Source organism: Poecilia reticulata, chromosome 6, assembly GCF_904066995.2.
Source record: "Poecilia reticulata chromosome 6, P_reticulata-male-v2, whole genome shotgun sequence".
NCBI classification, from domain to species: domain Eukaryota; kingdom Metazoa; phylum Chordata; class Actinopteri; order Cyprinodontiformes; family Poeciliidae; genus Poecilia; species Poecilia reticulata.
The window spans coordinates 17078971-17106570 of NC_088835.1; the positions used below are offsets into that span (position 1 = coordinate 17078971).

Here is a 27600-nt window from a genome sequence, read left to right on the forward strand (position 1 = left end):
AGGGACCTAAAATTAACATTTCAACTTTGCCTTCTCATACACCTGATATGGAGGCAAATGATTTTGATCAGCTACTGATTTACACAGATACTTGGACATAGTGAACAGTTCTGTGGCATGAGTGTCAAAACTTATACAATATACAAAGTACAAACTTGATAATGCTTCATCTATATCTAAGCTTAGCAAATGTTTGCAGTGATCAAAACTCTCAGAACTCAGCATGCCATCTCAAAGATGGCGTCTGGAGAATTGAACTTTCATCCCCAGATCATAAAGCAAACACTAACGGGTTAGTTCAGATTTTTTTTTTTAATAATCTCATATCTGTGAAGCTATGAAATAACTATGAAATAGCTTCACAGATGAAGCTCTTCTACAGAAAATGGTTTAATCACTCTGAGGTTGTTGGAAAAGGGAATAAATTATAATAGTACAAAAGGCAGTAGGTTACTAAGTTGGTTAAGCGTATCGGCTGTTTAAGCTGACCTCAGCAACAAACTCATGGTAAAAATGTTTGCAGCAGTGAGATCAAACACTGTTTAAGTGGATTATTAACAATAACACAATGTACTGTTAAAGTTTGGTGCATTTCTTTTAGCTAGATAAATATATTTTTTAAATACTCAAAACAAACAATCTTCCAAAAATGGAATAGCAATCTCATGACAAAAAATAACCCCTTCTGCCTGACAAAGTAGTGAAACTGAACTTTTGACACCCTTCACCCAAGTAGACATGCACTATAAAGAGATCGTATCAGAAGCAACCTACATTATTTCATATTTCTTAAAATGCACTTAATTTCTTCACATTTATACCTGGAATCATACATATATATATATATATATATATCTGAAATCTGTTTTTGGAAAAAGATGAGTCAGCATGACAGCAGTTTTAGTATCATAAAGAACTTAATTCATTATTCCAATGTTTAGGTTTCTGGAATGCAAGATCACTCTGCTAAGAAAAAACCCCCAACACAATAAAAAATACAACTTTGACATTGCTGCAGAGGATCTGTCATTAAGGACATATATACTTTAACTGAGACTGAAGATTGTGGCTAGACTCATTAGTCATGTATTATGTATATTTTTAATAATTTTTTATTGCACTATTTCATGTAACTCACATTTTTAATGTAAAGCCTCCTTTGCTGTTCAGTCATCTCCTTTCTCACTCTCTTTAAGGTATCAGCAGCTTTTTTGTATTCATTCGAATATCATGTCAGTACATCTCCTGTGAGCCGCTTCTTTACTGTAGTGTGTTAGATATGAAGGTTTCTGCACCTCTGTTAGTTTACAGATCAGATGTCGGGAAATAGGGGGCTTTATCTTTGATGCGCTGTGTTATGAGTTTTCTAGTTTCAAAGTAGACTTTGGGAATCCCAGTTTACATGAATGTGTCAATCTACAGAATTCAATCATCTTAAATATTGACTTAGGTGTATTAATGTGTAGGAAGAAGACACATGTAGGCATATGACTTCTTCCTAACACACTCTTTCACACAGAAAGATTATGTTAGCATGATGGCTACCATGATTACCTGAAGGATACAAAAACTTCTTGTCAAAAAAATATTTAAAGATTTACCTGAATCCATATTTCTGTGCACATAGATGGGAATCTGATTTATGGACATGAATTCAGCTACTTACAGTTTCCTGCTTCCTTTGAAGTTTTGTGCTACTTTCAATCCCTTTTCTGAAACCCATTGAATGGATGTGTGTGTTTGTACTCTTCTCTCCAGCTCTGCATCCCCTTGATGTTGAAGTGATGAAAAGAATAAGGCTCAGAGAAAAGTGCAGACACTGCTACACAAGAGGCATACAAACAGATGCACACTCCATTATATATTGACAGACTGGACAGCATAGCAGTACCCTACAAACACTGAGAGCTGCACAAAGCTTTAATTTAAACAAGTAGCATTTATGTGCTTATTATTGCTTCTACAGCAAGTTGCCAGCTAAGATGATCTCGTTTTCAGTTCTTTTTAGAGATTTTGATGTTGATCTTCTCAACCTTTACTCCATAAGGATTGATTGCACTTCTTTTGCCTCATAGGTGTCATATTACATCAATTGTTCAAATTCTCCTTTTCCCTCTTCTTCCAACAATGTCTCTATCATCAAAGTCCAGCATTTGAGTCACTTGAGGTGTCCCAATCTTGTCTTGTCCTTGTTTACATGATTGGTAGTTGAATCTCTAACAAAACTCAAATCCAATACTTCTTTATTTCTTTCTGTACAATATTGCCAACTGTACCCAAGAGAGAATGACACACACTCAAGTTATATATATATATATATATATATAAACAAGATTTAAGTGTAGGAACATGAGCCTCATGAAAAATCTTTGTCTCATAAAATCAGAAGTCAATGTTAACCAGCAAGTTTGCCTCGCATTTAAAAATGATTGTTTTCCTCTTTGAGGAGCTTTTGTTTATGCAAATTATGGGTTGTCAAGCCATCAGTTATAAAAATAACGCTGCATTTTGTGTAGACTGATTGCAAAGCTGCATATAAAATTTTGCTGTTCTGTTAAATTGAGTTGTTTTCTAAAACTCAAAGAGTTCCTCACTGAGTTCCTCAGTTTTGATAACAGAGGAAGGGAGTTTGCATTGGCTGCTTAAGGTACTTGTCTGTCTTACGTGACTTAAAAGATTTCCAGCGCACCTGGAGTGAAACACAAGACAAGGAGCTGTGTTTACATTTCTGCCTGCAGAAAATGAAAATGAATAACCACACCTAAATATGTCCTGAGCCAAATTATCAGGGAGTTACACAAATACCTGGACCTTATATTAGCCAAGATCTTCAGCAAATTGCTTCAGATGAAAACATTGTCTGCAGGAACGTAGCATAAGTTTGTTGAGGCCTGCAATTGTTTGTGTTGAGTCAGATACATATTTAGAAACAAATGATAAGTTACCCCAGGTTGAGGAAGCATATTGAGGCTGATAAGCAGAAACCCTGAAGAAAAAAAAACGAGTAGCTGTATAAGAGAGATTGCATCTTCAGCAGCATTACTGAATGAGTAAAGTGTAGCACAACCGATTTCCTAATATAGAGCATGTCATAGACATGACATTGATTTTAATGAAGTAAAGGAATGGAACTCAATGTCAGCAAATATCTTTTCTCAAATTATCCAGATTGCTGATGGGCTGCAAACAATCCTGATCAGAACATCCAACCATTAACCCTAAATTAGTTATTTCTGAAATTGTCACATAGGCAACTTATTCCATATACCATTGGAAGGATTTTTCCCGTCTTTAGCAATAATATTTTTGTATGTGATGAATAACCGATGAGTGGAAACTTGTTCTTCTCTCAGTTGAATGTATTTTTTCATAGAGATATCAAACAATTTACCTCCCTTCCTCAGACTAGTGGATTTTTCTTGCAGTAGGAACCCCAAGTGATTTTTTTTACCTCCATATTAATGGTTTACTCTATATAAATAACACACAGCTGATTTATTTGTTAGGACACACAGCTGCATCAGTGTTATCAATCCTCATCCTTGCACTCACATACTTTTGTTTCATCTCTGTAATTAGGGCTTTTGAAATAACACACATTTGCCGAAGATGCCATCCATCAGCACTAGTCTCAGGCATGCTTGGCCTTATTAGATAACGCACAGAAACACAATCTCTCAACCGAATAGCCACAGCTGGGACAGACCACACATATGATTATGGTGCAGAGAGCAGGTGCCAGTCTAATTAATATTTCAGCTTCCAGCTTCTCACCGTCTATACACTGAGGAAGTTAAATGACACTACAAATTATGACTGGTTGCTGCTGGCAGGCATCAGTTGGTGTCTTTGAATAACTAATGGTGATGTCTTCTCGGAAACTATTTCTAATTTATCTTTGACTCCCAAGTCCCCCACAAACTGATTCATTAAAAAAAAAAAAAAAACACATAGCACACAAAACAAAACAAAACAAAACAAAACAAAACAAAACAAAACACTCATGTTACTAGAAAACTCTCCATGAGTTTATAAACAAATAACTTAAACTTAATTAAATTAAGCATAATGTGTGTTTATGGTTCTATAATTACATTTTTCACCCCATTTATGTGCAAATTGAAAAGGAATATCTAAGTTTGTAGATATTCGTCTTTGATGATATTAGCAAAATAAATTACTCTGATAAGAGCCAAACATCTCAATTGCCCAACATCAACACTGCAAAGGGATGGCATATAGTACTTCTTTGAACGGTTGCTATTATATAAAATCAATCTTTTATGTAAAAAAGTCATTTCTGCATTGATGAAACATGAATGCAAAAAAATAAAAAAACAACAAAAAAACCCCTGTACAATCAAGCAATGCATTTAAACGGACAACAATAAGCAGACCCCAGAAAGGAGCATATCATTCACCTATTGACAGAAATTCAAAAACTGAAGAGAAAAAAAGTCACTGACATCAATTTTTCAGCAGAACATTAACGCAATAGCAAATCCAAATCACAATGGCCAAAACATCCATCCATCCATCTTCTTGACACCCTTGTCCCTCAGTGGGAGGGTTGCTGGTGTCCATCTCCAGCTAACGTTCCGGGCAAGAGGCGGGGTCACCCTGGACATGTCGCCAGTCTGTCGCAGGGCAACACAGAGACACACAGGACAAACAACCATGCAAACACACACTCACACCTAGGGGCAATTTAGACAGACCAATTAGACAGTCATGTTTTTGGACTGTGGGAGGAAACTGGAGAACCCAGAGAAAACCCACGCATGCAAACATGCATGAGAACATGCAAACTCCATGCAGAAAGACACTGGGCCGGGAATCAAACCCAGAACCTTCTTGCTGCAAGGCAACAGCTCTACCAACTGCGCCACTGTGCAGCCCCAATGGCCAAAACATTTTTTTTTTTTGTTTCGATTTTATTCTTTGTTTGACTATGCCATTCTTACAAATAACCACATTTGCCTGAAGACAGAAGGAGAAATACAGTACGATATGTCAGTTTTGCAGAATATCTTAACCTTGTTAGGGGGAATTGGCCCACGCTGTCTGCAAATGTTTGACATCTAAAGTCCAATTTAATAAGATATCTGCATGGAAACAGGATTGTGTGAAGTGTTTGATGCCATAGCTCCTGTTAAAAACTGGCAAGAAAGAAACAACAAACATGGAGTGGATTATGAAAAGAAGGAAAACAGCAGGGGTGCTTGTTTCTTTAAAGATAGAGTGTGAAGGAATGAAGGTTTCCCAATACACATATTGTTCAAGAAAAACTGCTGGACAGTTGGGCAATACATTGCAGTATTTTAATATTATCAGATGAAAAATTATTAAATTGGCTATTTCAAGGGTGATGTAAGCATAAAAGTCTCGTACAATTTTTTACTGGTGTTTCTACAGGCAAAGTTTTAGATATACATATCTGTCTTTATGTCTATAGTTACACACACAACTGACACAAAGAAAAACTTGTGCTCTTAAAAGAAATTCATGAGTTGAGGTAGAGACTAGAATGGCATAGAACAGAACAAAAAAACATGTAAAACATGTGCATGCACATTTGTAGAAGAGGGAGTTTGTCTCAGAAGTCAAAATCAATTCCTTAAGTATAAGAATAAGACTAATAATAGAGCACTGCTGCAAGTTTGAACTACTGTTTTAAATCAGAAAATACTAGTGATGTCAAGAAGAGTGGAACATACTTGAAAGACTCTGCACAGTCTTGCCCAAGTACATATAACTAACAGGTGGATACACTGAATAAGAAACACAAGTAAAAACATTGAAAGTTATTGTAGCTAAATACCAAACAGTTGTAGAGGAGAAAGTAAACAATGAAAAGCAGTTGTCTTTTTCTCTCTCACCTACAACATATAATTAAAATATGAGATTACAGTCGTAATGTCTATTTAAATTGGTTGGTTTCCTAGTAAACCCCTGGTTTTTAGGTATAGTTCACAAGTTCTGTATGGTTGAATCGTTGTTTTGGAGCACTCAACTTTGTGACAGCTTAAGGTTGATGCATTTAAGGTAAAGTTGAACATATTAAATCTTTGGTCTTTTAAATTCTCCTGAGCCTTGTGCCACCAGTGGATGTTTGCTATGTCAGAACTTGTCCTGCAAATGTGTTCCCATCTCCTACTTGACTCTGTTTAGGAAAAAACAAAAACTACCTCAAACAATTTTTGCAAATTTGAGGAAGTTCGTTTGAACTTTCCATCAACCTTTTCTAATGCAATGCCTCAAAATAAAATGCACATACACAAACTGTTGATGGAAACACGGCTTATGGCTAGTGTGATAAATCTGTGGCAATCAGATGGCAGATTTAGAATTAGGAGTAAACGACATGAAAACACTGATCCATTTTGCCTTTTATAAAGACTTTAGGGTTCTGATAGTGGCAAATTGATTTGTGAGGTTTCTAATTGGCACACCTTGTCATTTAAACACCACAGCCTACTTGATAATTAGTGTACAAAACACCGGATGAATGTCTAAAGCTACTTTGTTGACATAAAGAATGTCAGCAAAACAGTCCGACTCAGGTCGGCGAGGAGAGCCTTCCGCGACTGGGCCGGGGCGTGGCCGGACGATGGTCACCCTTCTCCGTTCGCGCACAGCATGTTTGTGGAGAACGTGGTGCTAAATGATCTGCAGACGACCTGATTATCAGGTCGGTAGGTAGATAGGTCAGTCAAACTTTATTAACAAACCAGCGTTCTGACAACTATCCCAGCATGCACCGCGCGCTTCTTCTTCTACGGACAAAAATGAAGTCGGCGGCTGCTTACCGTAGATGTTAGACTTGTTGTGGCTCAATATTGGTCCATATATAAGGCGCACCGGATTATAAGGCGCACTGTCAGCTTTTGAGGAAATTGAAGGTTTTTAGGTGCGCCTTATAGTGCGGAAAATACAGTACTATGTACATCCCAAATACACTGACACATAGCAGACAGGGATGTAGCCATCAGTATGGATACACTGGGTTTGGGGAGATTTGGAGAAAAAACTGCAGAAACTGCTTCCTACCGGAGGCAGTGACTAATAGAGTGGCCCGTAGGTGTATGTCAATACCAGAATATTTATGGCTTGTTGTACTTTAAAGGCTGTATATCTGGGTTGCAACCACATCATCTGATTGTACTCCCCCAGATGCATAGTGTGTATCCACAAATTTGCACACACATTTGTCCTGAAGCCAAATTTGGCCTCGCTTTCTGCACACTCCGGATCAAACAAACCAGCTTAGAAGAGGCAGCAAACATGAAATAACAAAAAAAACTATCTCTTTCTATTGTTCCTTAAATCCATCTCAGCTTTTGTCTTCTTGTCCCCAAGCTTTATCAAATCCCCGCATAGCTTCAATGAGTATATGGCAGGTGGGTATCGCATCTAGCAATTAAAACATAATGAAAGAGTTGGATGGGGAAGTGAGAAGGGTGATGGGGGAAGCAAAGGTGTCAGAAGGGATGGTGAATTATTGTGTAGCACATTCTGTTTTATAATAGTGGATCTGAATACAGGATATGCAGCCAACCGCTAGGGGGGATGAGCTGTAAACACAGCAAGACAAGAAAGTCCATGATGAGGGGAGTTAAGACAGTGGGGCAGTCGAGGTGACATTTAAAAAAAGAAATGGCATGAAAAGGACCTGAGATTAGAGACAAATGTCAAAGCTAACAAAAGCAGATGGGAGGCCGGTGGGACACGAGCAACGACGAAAAAGAAGAGATTGACAAGAAAATAAGAGAATCTCAGAAGTATAGAAATAGAACCACTCTTAGATAATGGGTCTAATCTAGCCTTCTTTTCAATCTACGAACCCTTTGAAAAAAAGTCCTTTCACAACGCTTCTGTTTTAGCTTTTTACTCTTGCATTATCCTGTCATCACTCAAATACCTCATCTTCTATGTTGCTTGTTGTTTTCATCTGTACCTTCACACTACTTTTGTCTAACCTGCTTTGTTTCATTCCCACTTCTCCACTCTGGCTCATCTTCAATCCACTGATCCGGATCCTTCTCCTTTGTTCTCCCTTGTTTCCCCAAATGCCTTTTCTCCCTCTTCTACCCTTATTTTTCCTTTTGCACCTGTCTCTCAGGCTGCTGTCTGCTTATTCCCGTTTCCGTGCGTAGTTTGTTTCCCGCTAACTTTCTCATCTTTTTCCTGCCGCTCCTCTCCATGCTCAGCTTGGTTCTTTGTTTCTACCTCTGCCAGCTTCCATGACCCAGTCCTCATTTACTCTATTCACATCATTGTTTTTTTTCTTTACTTCTTTGTCTATCTTCTAATTCCCTGATTCTACATACAGTGCACCCAGAAGCTTTTGTGCCTGTTTTCTATCTAGCTTTGCCTCCCTTCCTAATCTCTCATCTCAATCAGCTTTCTCATTCTTCACCACCATGTCCCTCGTGCTTTGCTTTCCCCTTCCGCTCCATTGTCTTCACACTAACACTACATTTTTTGTTAGCTCATATTTTACCTCCTCGCCTCCAATGTTGTCTTCTCGCACATCAATTTCTCACATTCTCTGGCATGCAATCTCTCTTTTCTCACTCTAGGGCACTCTTATACTTTTCTCGTTCCATTTAAGCTACCCTTCATTTGGCAGCTCCCTGGCGGATACGTTCAAGGCAGACACATACATAAATGTTTAACCCTCTTAAACCGTACTCATGCCATTACATCACAGGACACCTTTTGTAATTGCTGGGGATTTTTAGTTTTTGGAGCTATGCCTTTGTGGCAATTGCCTAATATGAAAATGCGCACTAAAACTATTGGCAGGAAAAGCTCATCACATTACAGTGACTGCTGACTGACACGCAATTCACTCTTCATAGCTGTAAATAGATAACGCTGGCTCTTAGTAATTAACACAGAATTATTAACTGTCAGACTGACTATTAAATAAATGCAAATCATGGTATTATGGGGTAGTATTCAGTTCTTGAAGATTTTAGGCGATCTAACTCCAAATCTCTAACCCCATGAGTCAGACCAGAAGGCTGACTCATATGATGATGTCTTCTGATATTAGACTGGCTGCTGGCTACTCCTTTTGAGCTGCTTCTGTTCCATCTCTCTTTCTGTTTTCCAGTTCTCAAAATATCCTCTGCTTCTGAAAACAGAACCCTCCAGGCTATCAACCAAAAATACTAAATATGGCAAGGTTAGATGAAAAGATTTGGGACTGTGCAGCAAGGCAGTCCAATGTGATTTCTGTAGTAAATGAGGGTAAACATGTGCTTAACGTATTTGCAGATTTTGCACATTTGCCTTATAGGACCACCAAAGTTTATTTTCTACAGGCAGCACTTTGCAGTACAAGCAAGATTGGTGCATTTTTAAAATACAAAGTAAGCGGATTTATTATCCCGTATTTTAACATGCTGGTAACGTGGCCAATAACTCCAGTGCTCATGCAAGACATTGAAAAAAGTCACATTTAACCACACGGCTTTGCACTGACAGCCGATTTGTCGCAATGAGAACACAATTGTTTTTGCTCCTTGAACACCTCTTCTGTCAAAGCTTTAAAGAACCAACTTTTCACATAGAACCACCATCTTTTGCATTTAAAATTGCAATCTTTTAGTGTAACGCTATCTCTTTTATACATCTTGACACTAAATTGCTTGTGTCCAGATCTCCATTGGTCTGGCTGGGTGTTTAGAGACATTGTGCTGCTAAAATGGTTACACGGTTTGTACAAGGCTATGTTATTCCTGCCACACATAGCATTTAGTAAGTGGGCCAAAAATGTTTTTTTTTTTTTTTCTGAAAAATTCCCGCTCACAACCAGACCATTCAGATTGAAGAAGCCTTGAAAACTATCGGTTACATATCTGATCTAGTACCACAAATGGAAGTGACACAAATGTGATCTTTTTTGGGGGAAGGTGAAAATATTGGAATTGTTCTGTTCAGATTGACATGAAAAAGTTGGAAATGGGTCGCATATGGGCAAAAAAAACAAAAAAAAACAAAAAAAACAGATTTGGGTTACATTTGCCTACTGTGTGAATGTAGCCTGAGTTGTTGAGATAATAAGCTTAGAGAAATATGTCAAGGCCACTGTATCACAGAAAAGAATCAGAAAAATGTGGCCTACTTGTAATAGCATCGTTACAATTTTTAGGAAGGGTATCTCCACTTCCTTAGTCTTTGATATCATTCAGCTCCAGTTTCAACAGATTTTTATCACAAAAGGTCCAAATATTTTGAGATTTACATTCCTGAAGTTTCTAAAGGGTAGATTCAAACACTGACTTTGGTTGGATGAATGAATGGATGAACTCATACAAAGTCCTTATCAAGCCCTGGAAAATAATCACATCAAATTCCATACTTTTTTCACACTTTTCCCAGGCTGCGTAGGGATCCTGTTCTTTTCTCTAATATGACTCCCTCAAGATAAGCTCCTGATTTCCCATCTGAAACTGCAGCAGGCAAGAGCCATAAAACAGCTGAATGACTTTCATACAAAATATATGGATGGGTGCATTAGACATGCTCGGGGAAAAAAAAAAGAAGATAATACGGTCGTAAAAATAGCGTGGCAGGAATTAAATTGAGCACTGGACCCCCTAACTATCTTTGAAAATTACTTTGTCCAAATTTTAAAAAAACATTCATCAAAGTCATGCAACATAATTAAGTTCTATTCATGGAACATTTTTGCTACTTTTCTCTGAACTCAACTAAAACTTATGCAGACTAAACATGTGGAAACAGCATTTCCTTCCTCTTTTGAAAAGGAACAGTTGAGTTGAAAAAAATAATGTAGAACCTAAAGAAAATATTTCAAGGGGAAACGCACAAATAAGGACTGATTCAATTTCACTTTTGTACTTTTCTGTTTCTTCTGTAGCACACTGAACTTATCAGGTACTTCATTAATCATCTTTGAACTTCTGCAAAGAAGCAGTGTTGCGAAGAAGACATGTCTTCCATTAGTTTAGAGCTGTTAGGGATTTTAACAAAATGACTAATGGACTGTCAATTCTAAGAGTTGGTGTGGCCAAAGCACAACTTGCTCTTTATTTTTTCTAATGGGACATTTTATAAAGAAGAAAATGCTTTTGTGAGCCATCTGGAGTCGACCCAAGACCAACAAGACAGCAACATTTTCTAAATTTAAAGTGCACTGTGAAATGTGCTATGAATGCTTAAAATAATTCAGATGGAGATGTGGAGGGGACTTCACTCAAGCGATAAACATTTTTAATGGTGATGTTGCCTTCTGCTGTCAGACATCTTCGGAGCCAGCAAGGTTCAAATCTATCAGGCATCCGCCGAGGTCATGTCTGATCTGATACTTTTTTGCAGATCATTAAGCTAATGAGCTTGTGTTTTGCGCTCATATATATATATATTTTTTTATCTATTAAGTATTTGGTTGCTTCATAATCACATATCATACAAGCTCAGCCAGTAGATGAGACTTGAACTAAATTAACAGGCCACTTTATTAGTATTAGATACACCCTGCAATTGTAAAATCTTACTAAGTCATCTTTAAACCATTTATATAAATTTATTGGTCTCCTATCATGTGATTGGCCGATTTGCTATCTGTGCTAACAAGCAATTGAACAGGTTTACCTAGAAAAGGTGGCCAGCATCTCTAAAAATGACTGATAGTTTCTTAATGGCCATAAAGTGTGAAAGCAATTAAAGTAACATATCCAATAGCAAAATATTTTCACCTGAGACAATTAAACGGAACATCCTGGGAAAATCTAAGGATTTTAAGCAGTGGATTATTAAATTAATCTCTAATAATCAGTGAGACAACTTGTGGATACAGGGTAGAAGCTTCAGATTCCTGCACCCAAATTGTCAAAGATAATTGTTTCAAACTCTGTGCTACAGCAGCATCTCTGACAGGCAGGAGGAAAATTCACAAGGTACTGTCAACATATATTTCAACATTTCCTTGAAATTATTCACAGTTTTCACTTTACAAACAGCAATTGTCTTTTCCACTTGAATTGCAACAGGCCCTCATTTTAAACACACAAGACACATCCCTCAGAACAAAATGCGGACATTAGCTTTAACATGAACATCTCACAGTTCAGAGACAGATAAGTATTAAATTATTTCAGTCATCTTCAAGTCAAGTACAGTACCTGCTTTTCACACATAGAGAGGCATTTGTCTGCAAGAAAACATCAACTGTGATTAAGTTTGATTTGGGTCTGGTCTATGAGTGGATAATTTCTCACAGATTAAATTGTTTGATTTTCTTTTTTTCTTTTTTCTTTTTTTATTTGTTTGCCTTTCAATAGTACCCCAGACTGTACATTGACCTTATGCTTCAACTATTTGACAAGTTCTCTTTCAAACTTTTGCGTAACAACATCCGACTTCTATTCTATTTGAAATGATGTGAAATGTTTGATTTTTTCCCCACACGTAGCATTTTGCACGTAGGCCAGGATTTTCATTTTATTCTTATCTGACAACAGCACCTGCCTACAAATGTTTAAAGTATCATGGTTTGTTTCAAAATGGAATTCTTAGGGCAAACTTCCAAAGTTTTTTTTTAAATATATATATATTTTTCTTGATTCTCTTCTGGAAAGAGAAGCAAATAATGTGTTAGTTATCCAGAGTACACGACTAACAGTTATTTCAACAGTTTTTTTTTCTATTTACTCTCAGTTATTTCTCTCATCATAGAAGCTACACCTGGTCTGGCCTTCGTTTGGCTGCAGAGTACGTAATACAAATCTCAAATTACACACAGTTGGAGAGTACTCACTCAAAAAGCTACTTCTGAAGGGTTCAGGTTGTACTGGATTTTCTTTATGGCTAACTGGGAAAAGGAATATGAATAATTGCTTCATAATAACACACTAGTCTGTTTTTGCCTACCTAAAGCACTATATAAAATACTAAACTGCATTGGCATCTGTGGATGCAAAGTGGCAAACAGATAGACAATTAATACTTTGTTATACTCTCTGTATGGCACTATAGAGCAAATCTACACCTACGTTATAAGGAAAATAAAGGGACATTTTCTCATATATGTATAAACCAAAAACCTCACACTTAACCGCAGCTCCCTTCACCTGCATCGTCAGAGATGACTGTTTCAAATTGATTTCTGTAGGGGCAGATCTGGTAGGTGGAGAATTCACAAAATGCTGTCACTATATATTTCAACATTTTCACGGAATAATCTACACTTTTTTCTTAATTTTACCCAGCTTGTTCCAAAAGTTAAATCTCATATTCAGAGAAAGTTGAGCATAAAATAAAAAAAATATATATTTTGAAAAACCTCCTTGTGTTCCAGATTTTTCAAAAATAACCTGTTCTGCCACGGAGAAGGTTTAGTAAGCTGCTCTGCTGCATACATATCATCCTTAACGCCCACTTCCATACTCCATCACACTGCACTCCTGAACAACACTTCTGGTCTGTCTCCACTCTTTGGAGTGGATCCCATCATCCTTCTTCTTTCTGAAGGTACTCGAAGGTAAACAAACCAATAATAATAATAATAATAATAATAATAATAATAATAATAATAGCTGGTCTGGGTCTTTCATCATGTGTATCTACAGTCCACATAAGTTGGTGATAATAATTATTCATAATTTATTCTTGCACTTTGTTACACTATTAGAAAACTATTGTTTTGTGTGTTTTAACCGAACCATTTTTTAAGAGGAGCAATTGTTCAGAGTGAAATTCCTCTGCTAGTCGGTGGGCACTGGTCGCTACTTGACCAGGATCACCATGGTGACGATAAGAGGGGGATAGTTTGGGAGGAAAAGGTTGTTAATTTAAAGGGAGCCTTAAGTACGATGGTTGACTGGTCCAGATTCAAGGACAGGGATGAATCACGCAGGCTCTGGTCCCCAGAGTGACCCTCAAGCAGACACAGCCAATGGCTGCAAGGCTCTTAAAAAAACAGCCACTCTGAAAAGACCAGCACTTAGCCTTGGTGGCTGAGGGGATGAGGGAAGAGACAGCTGAAGATAAAACAAAAGCACATAAAACCCCAGTCAAAGCGCAGAGAGCACTCCCTTTGTTCATAGTGCTGGATTTTTAAACTTGCAGCGTTCCCTACCATATTAACAAAAACTCACACTGAGCTACAAGCAAAATCAATATCCTGCGCAGTATGAATTCAAACGGACAGGAATCTGCACAGATGGAACAGTCCAACATCACCACCAGCAGCCAAAAACATTTTTTCCCAAACTGCTTGACCTTCCTCACTTTCAGACCAAGGGTCCCTCAGCACTTTTTTCTGAAATGAATAACACCCCCAAAGCAAAAACCTCAAACTTTTCCATAGCTCAAGTTCATAGCTCTATGACATGCAAACCCTCGCCCCTCACCACCAGCACCCCTCTATTTGTGCCTGTCAAGTGTATGTTGGCCCTGATAAACTGGCACTATTACATTCCACTCCCACACCTCAGTCTCCTGCCATTATATTCCTCTACACTATTTCACGCTCCCTCCTACACCGTTCTCTCGCTGCCAGCTCTCTGTGAGCACTGCTGACAAAGGGCTTGAGGAGATCAGCATCGCGGCATCACACACATCTTCGTCACACACATCTTCGTCACAAACACTTGCACATGGATTAATTTGTCATTTAAATCTGCAGCACCTACATTATTTCCACGGCAGCAATCAATTGGGAGGACGTGGTTGTGCGAGCAGCTATTAGCAAGCTAAAACGATACCAGCAACGGATGCTGGGTGAAGGGACTTTTAATCACTATGACATTCTTTGTTCTTTATATATCAGACTGACACAATACATTAATGTCTAGTTTACAAGCTGTGTAATGGTGAGGCAGAAATTACTGCTAGGTGTCAGCAGAATGCCACTGTGTATACGTCCCTTTCTGAATTACTGGCGTTTATTGACCCCATAAATGGCAATGCCATGAAGACAGGTTGTCAAATGCACAGTATTTATGCAAAACAGCAGATGCATAGCTGGAGAATCTATCGCCTAGTTCTTACACGGCTTAAGGAGGATATAACAAACAGAAAGCCGGAGATTACTCGGTGGGAGGGGAGTATTCTTGGAGTTCAAAATGAGGGATTTGACATCTCAGACTGCATGCTCGCCACACAAATCAGAGGTTAGAACTGCTTATTGTGCTATTGGCACGGATAGGGAGGTGGTTGGGCCTATAGCGAGCAAAAAGAAAGTTAATTACAATGCTGTGTTTTAGTTACTGTTAGAACAGACTGTGTTCCCCAGACAGGGACTGCGAAAAGAAATAATTCAAGCTCGGAGGCTCGTTGAAATGTACAAAAGAAACTGTCAGGTTTAATTATCAACAGTCATGTTCTTTGGGGGGAAAAAAGCTTGATATGTTTTGATATTATAGATAGTAGACCTTAAAGTTTAGATACTGGGTTAATATTTCTGAAATTCCTCACAGTTGCGGCATTATCATCATTTGTTAAGGTTTTTAATCATACTCCAATGACTGTTAGATGTCAGGTAGGTAGCCAACAGTCTAACAGACACAGAGTGTAATAATATCTAATCCAGACCATTATTTTTAAACAAGGCAATATTCATAAAGTTATTATGGAAGGATCATCCATGGTTTTTCCTGCTGTGAATTGATTCTTTACTTGTGCCTTAGGTTCTAGCTAGGTTTCTTCCCCACCATGTCAAGAAAGTTTCCGCACCACTTTAAGACCAAACACCACTGTAAGGTTCTGAAACCTTTTCTGGTCAATCTCTAACTTTGGTTTCAGTTGCTGTGCATGTGCAAAGGAAAGTGTATCCAGGTTCTCTTTCAGGTTTTGACAGCGAGTTCGAAAATGAACATTAAATGTTTTATCATCTCATCAATGTAGCTTTTGTGCAGAGTTGGGGGAAAGGGTTCAGGTTAGGGGCAGTTTAGGGGAGCATAAATGCAAAAAATTTATGAACTTGAAAATGACTGAGTGGTGGGTGCTGAAAACATTCTTGATCTGACGTCTTGCAACGCTTCCACTGCCCCAGTGTTTAATAAAAAGCTTTACACTGTCTGAACCCAATAGAGGCTCCTTCCTATTTAAGACACTGGGAGTCTAGCAGTTCTGATGCAAGGTTCTTTAGACTGATGTAAGAGTCTTTAGGAGATTTGAAGACAGGCTCTTTCATGAAGACTTCTGAAAGCCTTGTTGGCTTGCTAAATTAATGTTAAACTATATGAATATGAGTCTCCTAGCTTTTGTAGCTACTTTTGCAAATATAATGTCAAGACTTCACAAAACATGCAGAAATGATGGCATTAATCTTGCTGATATTCAGGAAGAGGCAGTCCATCATAAAGAAAATATCTTTTATACTTCACAAACTTTTGATATGGTTAAACATAAAAACAAAACAACCTTTTGATGTGTATAACTATAGAAAGCATGCCAAGTCATCAAAATCCCCTTAAACCACCAGGGAGCTTTTGAAGCCCTCACATCATCCTTTGGCCCTCTTTTCTGTTTTTAGTCTCACATCATTTAAAGTTCCCATTACTGCTACAGTTTCTCTCTTCAAAGCTTCAGTCAACAAAAACAGGACAAAACTGCTGCTTCTTTGACTAAAAGGAGACGTGATCATAATTACCATCACAGTCTCAACGCCACATTTGGCTGTTTGTCTCTTCAACTTAATTAATGCATAATGAGAGATGCTGATGTTGAGCATTTCGAATCAATTATGATGCTGAAAATAGTCTAAGGGGAGTTCTTTAAAGCACACTGCAGCCCTGCTCATCACTTTTGTTCTTTAAAGTTGTCAGTGGAATGACCTTCGGAGAGTTTTTTTGCTTTTTTTTGCAAGTAAATGTGCAGACACCACTGACAGAAACCTGAATTCTCTATCTGTCTGATTGCATCAGCATGAGTTCATGCACTCAAGCGCAAGCACAGGTTGCTTCTATAAGGTGCGTAGATTGGCTGTCTTGTTCTCTTTCTGTAAACAGACTGGAAGGATGGGGAGGAGCAAAGAGAAGCTCAGCTTTGCAAAACTAGCTTTAATGTCATGTCTGTTTCCAGAGCTACAACCATTGGTCCTCGGGGCTCGGCTCTCGATGGATGCGGCGCTCATCCTCTCCAGCTTATCGGTATACCTTACTGACTTCTATCCAAATCCCTGCCTTTCGCTGCCAAATCACCTGTCTGTTTTTGCTTACCTCCGTCTTCCTGCACATTGTTATTCATTGCTTCCTTGTGACTCCATCTCAGGTTCACTGTGCTATGTTCCTGTGGTGCTCTTTCCATTTCTTTATCTCATGTATCCATTTCAGTGGCCCCATTCTGCACCCTCCGTCTCACTTTGAGATGATTGCACAAACACATTTACAGGAAAATCTGAATTGCTGCATAGCTCTCTTTGCAATTCCATCACTTTTGTTAAATTTCAAAGATCAACAGCTGGCCCTCAGATTGAACAAGCAGTGCCAGCAGCTCTGGTTCTCCTTGCAGCACTAATCAAACGGTTCTGATGGAGCAAGATTCTGGTTATGTAGATTCTACCATTTCACCATTCGTATAACCAAATATATACTGTATATAAAAAAAACCTGCAATGTGTCCGTCAGCATGCTGCAAGCTACAAAGACAGTGGGAACAAACCTACAGAAACTGAAGTAAGTATTTATGAATAAGAAAAGGGAGTGTTGAACTGAGGAGGAGAGGCAGAGGCGAAAATTAGGGCGATGGTATGCTCAGGTGGCTTAAAGCGGATATTGTACGCCTTATCTATCACCTGCAGGTCTGTGCTTATTATAGAAAGAGGCAAAGTCAGAGCAGAATGTGAGGCAAGTGTTTGAATGCAAACTGTGGCGATGCCCTCGCTTCCTCCACAGCACAGAGTGTGGTGGATGAAACAAATTATATAAGCAGAAATAAACATCGGGCTCCTCTAATGTGTTCTAAAGGCCATGAAAATATGAAACTCGCAACCTTTCAACACCTTCTGCAGAGGCAGCTGCAAAAAAATATGCAGGAGTACATTTAGGTCACCTGTTCATCACAGACACACGCAAAGACTATATTAAGATCCATGGTTGATAGGGACTGCTGTAGCAAAAGAGCATCCATATCTGCTCTAGTAAAAATCTGATACTATGAAATAAATACGGCAGACCACGTGAAAAATACTCTGGTGGTTATGTAAAGATGTAGGCATCTATGCTACAAATTTACCTTTAACTTTTCATATTTCATTTCATAGCATCATTGTATCTATTTTGAGAAGGAAATCATACATAGGTGAACTATAGTAACTAATTAATCCAATATGTTGCACTGATTTTTATTTTGGGACGTCGAAGTGGATCAAAAATGCACACCACACTTCCAATCATTTCATCATTCTAGGTTAAAATTATTTGCTACTTTGAGTTTGTCGATCGTGCAAAACCTAATCAAAAACATTTGTGGCTGCAGCATGACGTGAAAAAAAGACGAAGGGCTATGGGTAGTTTGGCAAGGGGATGTACCGTATTTTGGAGATGACAAGTGTTCTGGCAAAGGCTCGTCTTAGTGCACATTTTGAAATAAAGCTGCTCGAAGGCAGAGAAGTTTCTGCATGGCTAGATATGTTTTGAAAAGTGGGTGACATAATTGTATTCAGAACCTACAATGTGCGTCATGTATGAGCCGCAGCCATTTAAAGAGACCTAATAAAACACATTATTACAGAGCTTAAATAAAACATTAACAATAGTGTGTCTGCTTTGATAATTTGCTTTGTTTTGCCCCTGTAACATAAAGGTTTCTTCAAAGCTAGAAAGCTTTGAAGAAAGCTGGACAGCTTTAGTGTTTGCTGAGAGGAATGCCTCTAACAGTTCCTTTGGATGCTACAGTACGAAGATTTGCTGCTAAAGAATACGCTGCAGTTTTCATTCTTCACTTGTAAATAAGGAAATGGAGTGCAGTGGACACAGATACTGATCAATACTCCTTCATCACAATAAAGCTCCATTCAGCATTTTGCGTCTCTGTATTGAGTTGTGGAGTCTGAAAAGCATCGGCTGGTAATGAGGCATTGACTCACTTTGGGTGTCTCTCTCCCACAAAGACAGAGGAAACCAAACAACTCCAATATTAGGAAGAAAAAAAAATTCTTAAAATAATTAGCTAGGGAAAGTAAAACCTAATTTAAATGTTGCTGGGTGCCTTGTTAATATGTCTTATTAGCTTCATAACATCACTGTTTGTTTAATTACTGTCACAACAATATATCCTATCAGAAACTGTTCTTTTTTTTTTCATTTTTAATCACATTTCAGTGAATATTAACAATGTTACATTTCTAGCTGCGATTGCTGATACCTTATAGATTTGTTCTGTTTTGTTCTTTTTGAAAACATATTTACAAGCTACCAGTAATCAGCCTGACAGTCTCACCATGACAGAGGAGGAGGACGGTTTTTATTTCCACATTTGGCTGCTTGTGGATATATGTATGTCAAGGTTAGACTACTGGCAGAAAGTACAGCTGAAGAGTTGACAGTAGTCGACAGCTGTTCTTTTTAATGCCAGAAGAAAATGGAGATCCCAGCCAATTGGATAGCTTCCTATAGCAGCAGGTATCTTACCCATCAGTGTGTATACTACCATATGTGTGTGTTTGAGTTGAACCAGGAAATTGAAGAAGGCTCTTCAATTTCCTGGGTAAAACGAAAGCAGCATATGTCTTTCCTTGCATGGAGGTGATGTTAATTACTTTGAAACACAGACCGTATTGTGACGATCTGTGTTTTCTGTGTAGTTATTTTTGAGGTTTTTCTGTGTTTTTGTTGTTTCCCCTGTGAGTCTCTGTGTCTTCCCTGTGTCCAGTTCCTTTGATTCCCCTCCCAGTGTATTTAGTCCCACCTGTCTTAGTCTCTTGTTGGATCCTCGTCGTGTTATGCCGTTGAGTCTGTTCCCTGTGCCGCCCTTGGTGGACTCTTATTTTTGGATTCTTCATTAAATCATTGTTTTCATCCATCCTAGTCTGCCTGCGTTTGTCCTCACCCTCTACAGCCACCAAATCATGACACGTATATTACATTTCCAATAAGATGTAACTGGGATCCAGATGATGGGAACATTGGATGTCGGTGAACAGCACCTTCTCAATTTAATAATTGTATCTATAATTTATACAGTCTTTACTGCCATCTACTTTGCAATCTGCTGCAGAAGTCCACCTAAGATATTTAAGTCAAATACAACCTGAGTGAATGTTACACATATACCTACTATCACAATTTTTATTTGGAGTATTGCACTAATGAATTATGAAAAAATATTATAGATTGACTATGAAACAGAAACTATGATATACATTGGTTTTATGTGATCAGAGTCCCTTCATATGTTTGCTATTGTCTTACAGTATATGACTTGTGGCAAACTGCAGACATTTGGTCCAATGGTTTCCCTTTTTCCACTTTTCTATAAAGCTCAAATTTGTGTGTTCAGTGGATATGACTTTTCCTGTAAACAGATTTTCCAATATGAACTGTAGATCTCAACAGCTCCCCCAAAGGCAACCTGGCATCCTGGCTGTTTTTCTAATAAATGGTCTATGTTTGTCCTTGGGAAATTTGCAATTGTTTTTCACTTTTTATTTTTAGATAGTTGATGATAAAAGCTTGGTGTATTGCTTCTCCTCATATTTATTCTTGATTTGCCCATAGTGCTCATTTGTCCTCATGGTACTTTTGTTTTTACTAATGTTTTCTAGTAAACCTCTGGGACCCTTAGAGAAAAGCCATATTCACAGAGATTAAATTGCATACAGATTTCTGTGCACACATTTTTTTTCCAAAGGTATCATAGTACAAGGGTGTGAATGCATATGCATGGCACCCTTCCAGATGTTAGCAAGGGATATTGAAAACCACATATACCGGTAGTTTAATTCTGCTTCTACACAAAATCCCATTACGTCTGTCATTGTAAGATGACAAAATGTAAAAAAGGTTTAAGGATGATTAATAGCTTTGCAAGGTACAGTATGTTCCTAATCAGGCATAACCAGTGTGTTTGAAGAAAAAGACAAATCAAATTGCTTGAAAATAGTTTCAGCCTTTTTCCTGCTGCAGTTCAGAGTTCTTCATTACCATCAATCTTAGGCTGATTATCTTTGCCACAGTAGAGCTTCCATTTCGAGTTTTGTAAACAAAAACAAAACAAAAAACAAACAAACAAATATTTGCATTCATATTTCCTATGCATGAATGTTTTCTTCGGACATTTGAAAACCTACCTGCTGTAGTCAGGCAGAGCTCCTCATCACTGTTGTCCATACAGTTGTCCTGGCCATTGCAGAGAAAGCTTCGGTCTACACATCGGCCGTTTCGACACATGAAGCGAGACTCTGAGCACACGAGGGGGTTGCCTGCTGCGGTTGAGAAAGGACAGGTGTCAAAGGTCAGCAGTTTGCTCACAGAAGGTCTTAGAGACGAAATTTCTATTCAAATTGGCTGCAACTGAAAAACAGGAAACAATTTATGAAAGACCTGAATCACGTTAAATATAAACAAATAATCTACAGGCAGAACTGCAGTTTTTTGTATTTTCAGCTACTTCCCAACCTGCACCATTTTATTCTGCTAAAATAAAATAAAACTGAGCCTCTCACCAGATGACCACTGGAGCTGGGCTCCACCCCCTCCTCCCCTCGGGACTTTGAAAGGATAAGCGTGTTCAGATAATGGATGGAAGAGGATATTATCATTTGATGGGCATTTTCTTTTTGGAAATGAAAAGAAAAATGAAAACTTGTTCATGATTTGATTGGTAAATTCTGATAAAAACCTAAATCCAGAGAAAAAAATAAAAACATGCCAAATCCCACTCGGAGCCACAACTCCTTTTTACCTCGTGTTCAGCCCTTTTGTCTTCGTTCTACTTCTTAAAAGGAGGCATAATCACCTTCTGAGAATTTTCACACAATTACACAGTTGTGACGCAGTATTTGCTGCGAGCTTGAAGCAAAGCTCCTTTAAATGGAACGATTAGATAGTTGAGTGTGAGCCCTGCAGGCAAAGAACATTGTCTTTGACAATGGCGAGTGATAGAAGTGATTCTCGGAGGGAAAGCAGTGAAGCTGTTCTGTGAGAAGAAACTTTATTGGAAGTCATGCAATTCAAACGAGTGGAGATGACTTGACTTTTTTCAAATACAAGTGACAGAATTGGAAGTGTTAACAGTTCTACGTACATCAGGATAGATTTTACAATCAAAGATGTTACTAATATGTGGGACATGAGAAAAACAATATGGCAATTCTTAAGGAATGTAGGTTAACAGAACAGTAAATGTAGAGCACAAAAATTCCTAATTTTTAACCAGGATTCTTTTTTATAGACTTCTGTTATATTTACCAACCCTGAAAAATCAAAAATAACATCTAAGCCGGGGTTTCAGTATCTCATTATTCAATATGCAGAAAAGTATAAATAAAATGAGAGAGGACTGAAAAGAAGGAATAAAGACATTGGAGAAACATTATGAGAAAATGAATGTGTAAAAATACAGTTGTTGTTTGTTGCTTGGTTTTTACTTCCTTATAGCAAATTTACTGTCAGAACAGGGTCAGATTTCTAAATAATAATAACATAGTTTTAAACTATGATGTCTACAGGATTAAGCAATGCACAACCTAATATGACAAAATGTTGTCAGATTCCTCTTTGCCTGTCTTAATTTGACCTGGAAGTGACAAGTGAAAAGGTGATCCTCTGGGAAGTGCCTCAAGAAACTACAGGTATTACAAATTCAAATGTTCTTAGCTGAAGACTTTATCTTTGTTCTGCTTCAGAAGTTTCACCTGACAGTTCAAAAGATTCAACTCTGGATTTAAGTCTGTAATCTAAAAAGAACAGTTTCTTCCTGGAAATGTGTTTTGACCTCAGCTCACATAGCATTCCCTCATCCCCACAACGTGTTCAACTGAGGACACCTTGACCTCCTGGAAGACGAGTGAGTCTGTCTTGTTGATTTTGATTAATTTAAAAGCCAATGTTCAGTAGAGTGTATACAATTCTTGCCAAATTTTTGTTTTATTACAATACGCAGTAGTAAAATGTTAGTGGACTAACATTTTGCTACTTAGTAAGTTTAAGCTAAGTAGAAAGTCCTTCAAAAGAGAGATCTGCTTCTTCAATTGTGCTGCCAGGCAAATAGTACGTCACACCAGTAACACAGTTTGCACAATTAAAATGTGACATTTTGCAGTTTTTAAAGGAAAAGTCACTAATGTTTAAACTTAAGTATTCCAGACAGTTTGCAAGAATAAGATAAAGATAAATATTTATTATCTCCTGAAAGCTTGTATAAATGTTCAGAAGAAAAATCAATGTCAAAAGAGAGTCCAGAATAAAATGAATACAGGCATGTTTTTAGTTATTAAATCAAACAAATTATAATGGTCAAAGGTTGCAAAAATCTTGAGTTTTGCTTTTATTAATGTCAGCAAATGACGAGCTTTAACAATAGCTGCATATTTGCACACTACAGACCCTTTTTAATTGGAAGATCTGATTGTTAACCAGTCCTGTTTGATAAATTAATTAATCATTCCTTCATCGCTGACAGTCAGAAGCTATGCATTAAAAACTTCAAAATGGTGGTGTAGTATTTTGGTAAACATAGACCTGGTCCAATAAATAAACCCTATAAACTTTACTGTCCAATACACTGTAATTTTTTCCACATTTACACAAAATCCAAATTATCTCTGACATGGAATTACAAATGAACTTTGTCACTCAATCTTGCCATTCGGTCCAGAACTCCCTTCACAAAGTGAAATTAAACCTTCCTGGAAAATTACTAGTGTCTATCACCACCTTAACACTCTCCTCAGATTTTTGCAGGAGTACTATTTAAATATCTCATGCCAGGAAGCCACATTTCTGGGCCTCTCTCATCCATAAAGTGTAATGACCCGAGGTTGGTACATCTTGGAACAGACTATAACTTTTTGTGACTGTGGCCTGGAAGCATATGAGTGTTGCTCAGTTTGGACACCACGGTGTGAGAGACTCACTGCAGTTCTCCTCGTCGCTCCCATCAGGACAGTCGCTGAAGCCATTGCAGCGGAACCTTCCGATGATGCAGTGGACACCATTAGCACAGGCGAAGAATGTGGAAGCACACTTTGATTTGACCTTAGCTGTCAGGACACAGGGAGTCAGGAGACATGTCACAAAGAGGGACAAAAGATTAGTCTGTGCATAATAAGCAGATGCAACTGCAGCTTTCAATGTGCTACATCATATTTTGTAACAGTATTAGCTTTAAATATGATGCATAAGGAAAAGGAGGAACTACCAAAAAAGTCAACTGGGTTTTCTTCAAGGATTTATGTCTATAAAGCAATTTGCACAAATACTCTATTTCCAACCTAAAACTCTGAACCAAACATAAATAATATTCAAGCTCCAAACTTTAGAACAAATGTGTTGTTATAGAGACACATTACTATTCAGCACATTTTTTCTCATAAGGTTTACCTTCACTTTCAAGCAAAAATGACACAAAGGGATAGTTCTGCACACCAGGAACCAATAGGTGAAACAAAGTTACCAGCAAAGTCAAAGAGAGCAAATTGCGTGGGAGAGTGTTTGTATAGATCCCATCATCGATCAGCCTAAGTAGGCCATGGGTCTTATCTCCAAGGACAGGCCTGAGACTTGAGTGACAAGCCTGTAGAACATCAATGCTCGCTGGACTCAGTTTAGCACAAACCCCACTAGCTTTTAGCTCATCTTGATCTTCCCTGGAAGGAAGAAAAAACAAAGAAACAAAAAAAATGTGTGGGCAGGAAATAATAGCATATGGGTAAGTTGACTGTAACAATACTGAGCTGTTGAGGCCTGAACACAAAAGAAAAATTGATAAAAGACGCTACTGTTACTGTTTTTACAAAGTTTTCTCGTACATCTCCTTTGCTTTGCTTCGGTTGCTGTTAGACTGCTTCGGAGTTATTCTCCTCAGGTACAAAGGCTTGAAAAAGTACTTATATCTGTTTAACTTTAAAACCTTTCCTCGTGTCACATCCAAAACCGTTAAAAATATTTCATCTTATTGCTTTGGGTAGGTCTGTCAAGTATAAAACCACTTTAAAGATTTACACAAAAAAGTGCATAATTGAAAAGTAGGGGGTAAAGTTATACATAGTTTTCAAAACTTTACAAATAAAAAGTGTGGAAGTTTTTTGAAATCACTCCCCTTTCCTCCAATGCCCCTAAATAAATTCCATTGAAACCTTTGACTTCAGAAATTATCTTATGAGCAAATAAAGCCCACCTGCATGTGATTTAACTTCAGTGTAAATACCACAGTTCAGTGATGGCCTTAAAGTTGATAGACCAAGTAAACAAGAAGAAACAAAAATAAATATTTTTGGTTAGCATGCTAAATGTGTGAAAATCAACATGGTTCAGGCTTAAATTCATCTCAGTATATTTGAACATTTGGCAACACCTAAAAACCGATTGTATGCAAACACTGTACATTCTTAGGGTGAGTTATTTTGCAAAGAGAGGGCAAAATTTCAGTCTCTAGAAACTGGTGCAGAGATCGGAAGTCTTGCAGATGTAGGGAAAAAAGTGGCTCTACAAAGTATTAAATTAGGAGAGGCACAGTAACAATCTACAACTAAACATTTTATACTTTATTTTTAAAAATTACACATGTTCCACTGCTTTGCACTATTTTGTATGGGATAAGCTCATAAAAATCCCAAGTAAAACTGAAATAATACAACAAAAAACCACATGAAAGGATTAAAAGTATTCTGATGTCTATAAAATAGAAGAAAAAAAAGAAACAGAGAAAAAGTTAATTGGCAGTCAATAAATCTGAAAACAACCCACAAAGTATTGTGTGTATTGTATATTCTCTTTGTTTTCTGTACTGAACACAAAGGGTGGAACTGGCCTTCTCATAGGCTGACAAAGGGTTGTCTCAAATGCCAGGGGCACACATTTTTCCCTCCACAATATACTTTGGCAGACTGATTTATGAGCTCTTTCAGGCCGGGTTATATCAGAGTGAGGGGAGAGGACGCATAACAACCGCATTGGTTTTGGAGCGTGCATCCCTGGGATGAAACGTAATCCGCTGGATGCGGGAGGAAGGCCGGATAGCAACCAATCTATGTGTATGTTATCTAGGGAGTCTTTGTTTACCTGGATGGCGGAAGCTCTGCTCAGCCAAATCACATTTAGCCTGCTGTATCACATTCATTAGAGCCAAAGGAAGAAAAATAGACAAGCTTCAGGGCTGTAGAAGAAGCCAAAATAAAATAATGATAATAAAAATACACGCTGCTGCAGAAGAGTGAGGTTAAAATTAATTTAGCAAAAAAAAAATAAACATCATTTTTTATTCCCTATCTGAATTTATTTAATATTTGCTGTATTACAATGTTTTTTTTCCCAGAGAATTTCATTGTGTACGTCAGCTAAGATTGAAAGTTTCTACTCTGCTTTCACACAAGTTTGTCTCTCTATTTTTGGTGCTCTGCGAGGTTTGCTAAAAGAAGTGTTTTCTGCAACAAGCTTCGTCAGTCACTTCCTCCCTCATCTGAATCCTCATTACCGCTTTAACTGTTGGCTATGATTCATCTCAGTCAATGTTTGCGCTTCAAATTAGCTCAAAAGTCAAACGAAGGGCAAACTCATGAGTGGAAAGCTGTGGGTGGGAGACGCAGAGCCCATCAGAAGGATAAACTTAATGTGCTTAGCTGTATTTTGTGGTTTTTTAGCCATTTATAGCCTGAGCCAAGTAGTTTTGAGAGCAGGAAGTTGAAAAATTAATTACATGGAGAAAGCAGAGGGTAGAAGACATGCCAAAGATAAAAACTTATTAACTTTTGACTTTTATTCTATGAAAGTTTACTGGTTCAATAGTCCTGAACTTTGGATGTAAACACTGCTGTCTACCCTGATATTACCGACAATCAGTTCTGTTCCACCTTGCTCATAAACCTTTGTGCAGTTTCTGCTTTACTGATGCCAAATATTCCTCCATTCCGCTCACCCTTTTTGTTTTAGAAGTTGCTTACAAAAATCAGGCAGAGTGTTGGACTGCTTCCAAACTTTGCTCCAATGTTCAGCTAAGCAGCACAAATGAAAACGAATGAGGTTAGCAGTTGAGCTCATTCCTTGAGGAAAGACTATCACTAACAGAAAAGCATGACGGTTTCACAATAAAACACACAGCTGGTGGACACACAAGCACACGCATGCACACATGCGCACACGCACGCCCACGCACACACGCAAACATAGAGGCAGAGAAACAGTTAAGCCTGTCCATTGTCTCTCTGTTTTACTACTTGCTACTGAAAATGCCTTTAAGCGTCTTCAACTGAAACAACTTTAAGTCAAAATCCACAGGTTTTGTTTGGTATTTATATCTATATCCCACATAAATAAAAACACTATAATGTACAGGTGTTTATCAAGGCATTAGAATATTATCAAGAAGTTAGTTTATTACGCCATTCAAATTAAAATAGCAACTACTTGTAATGAAGAACGGAGGTTATTGTGATGACGTACTTAAGGCAGAGTGTCGGAAAGA

The 27600-nt window shown here is 37.9% G+C and overlaps 1 protein-coding gene across 2 annotated transcripts in view; it reads right to left on the minus strand.

Annotated features, from left to right (window-relative positions):
* The window catches only part of ldlrad3 (low density lipoprotein receptor class A domain containing 3), a 107446-nt gene that overhangs the window by 21854 nt on the left and 57992 nt on the right, over positions 1 to 27600 (minus strand). For both annotated transcript variants that reach the window (XM_081608052.1, XM_008411524.2), the window contains 2 exons: positions 24056 to 24181; positions 21269 to 21403 (listed from right to left, as the gene is read on the minus strand). In XM_081608052.1, the coding sequence (XP_081464178.1) occupies positions 21269 to 21403; positions 24056 to 24181 (261 nt within the window). The remainder of the gene's footprint in view (positions 1 to 21268; positions 21404 to 24055; positions 24182 to 27600) is intronic.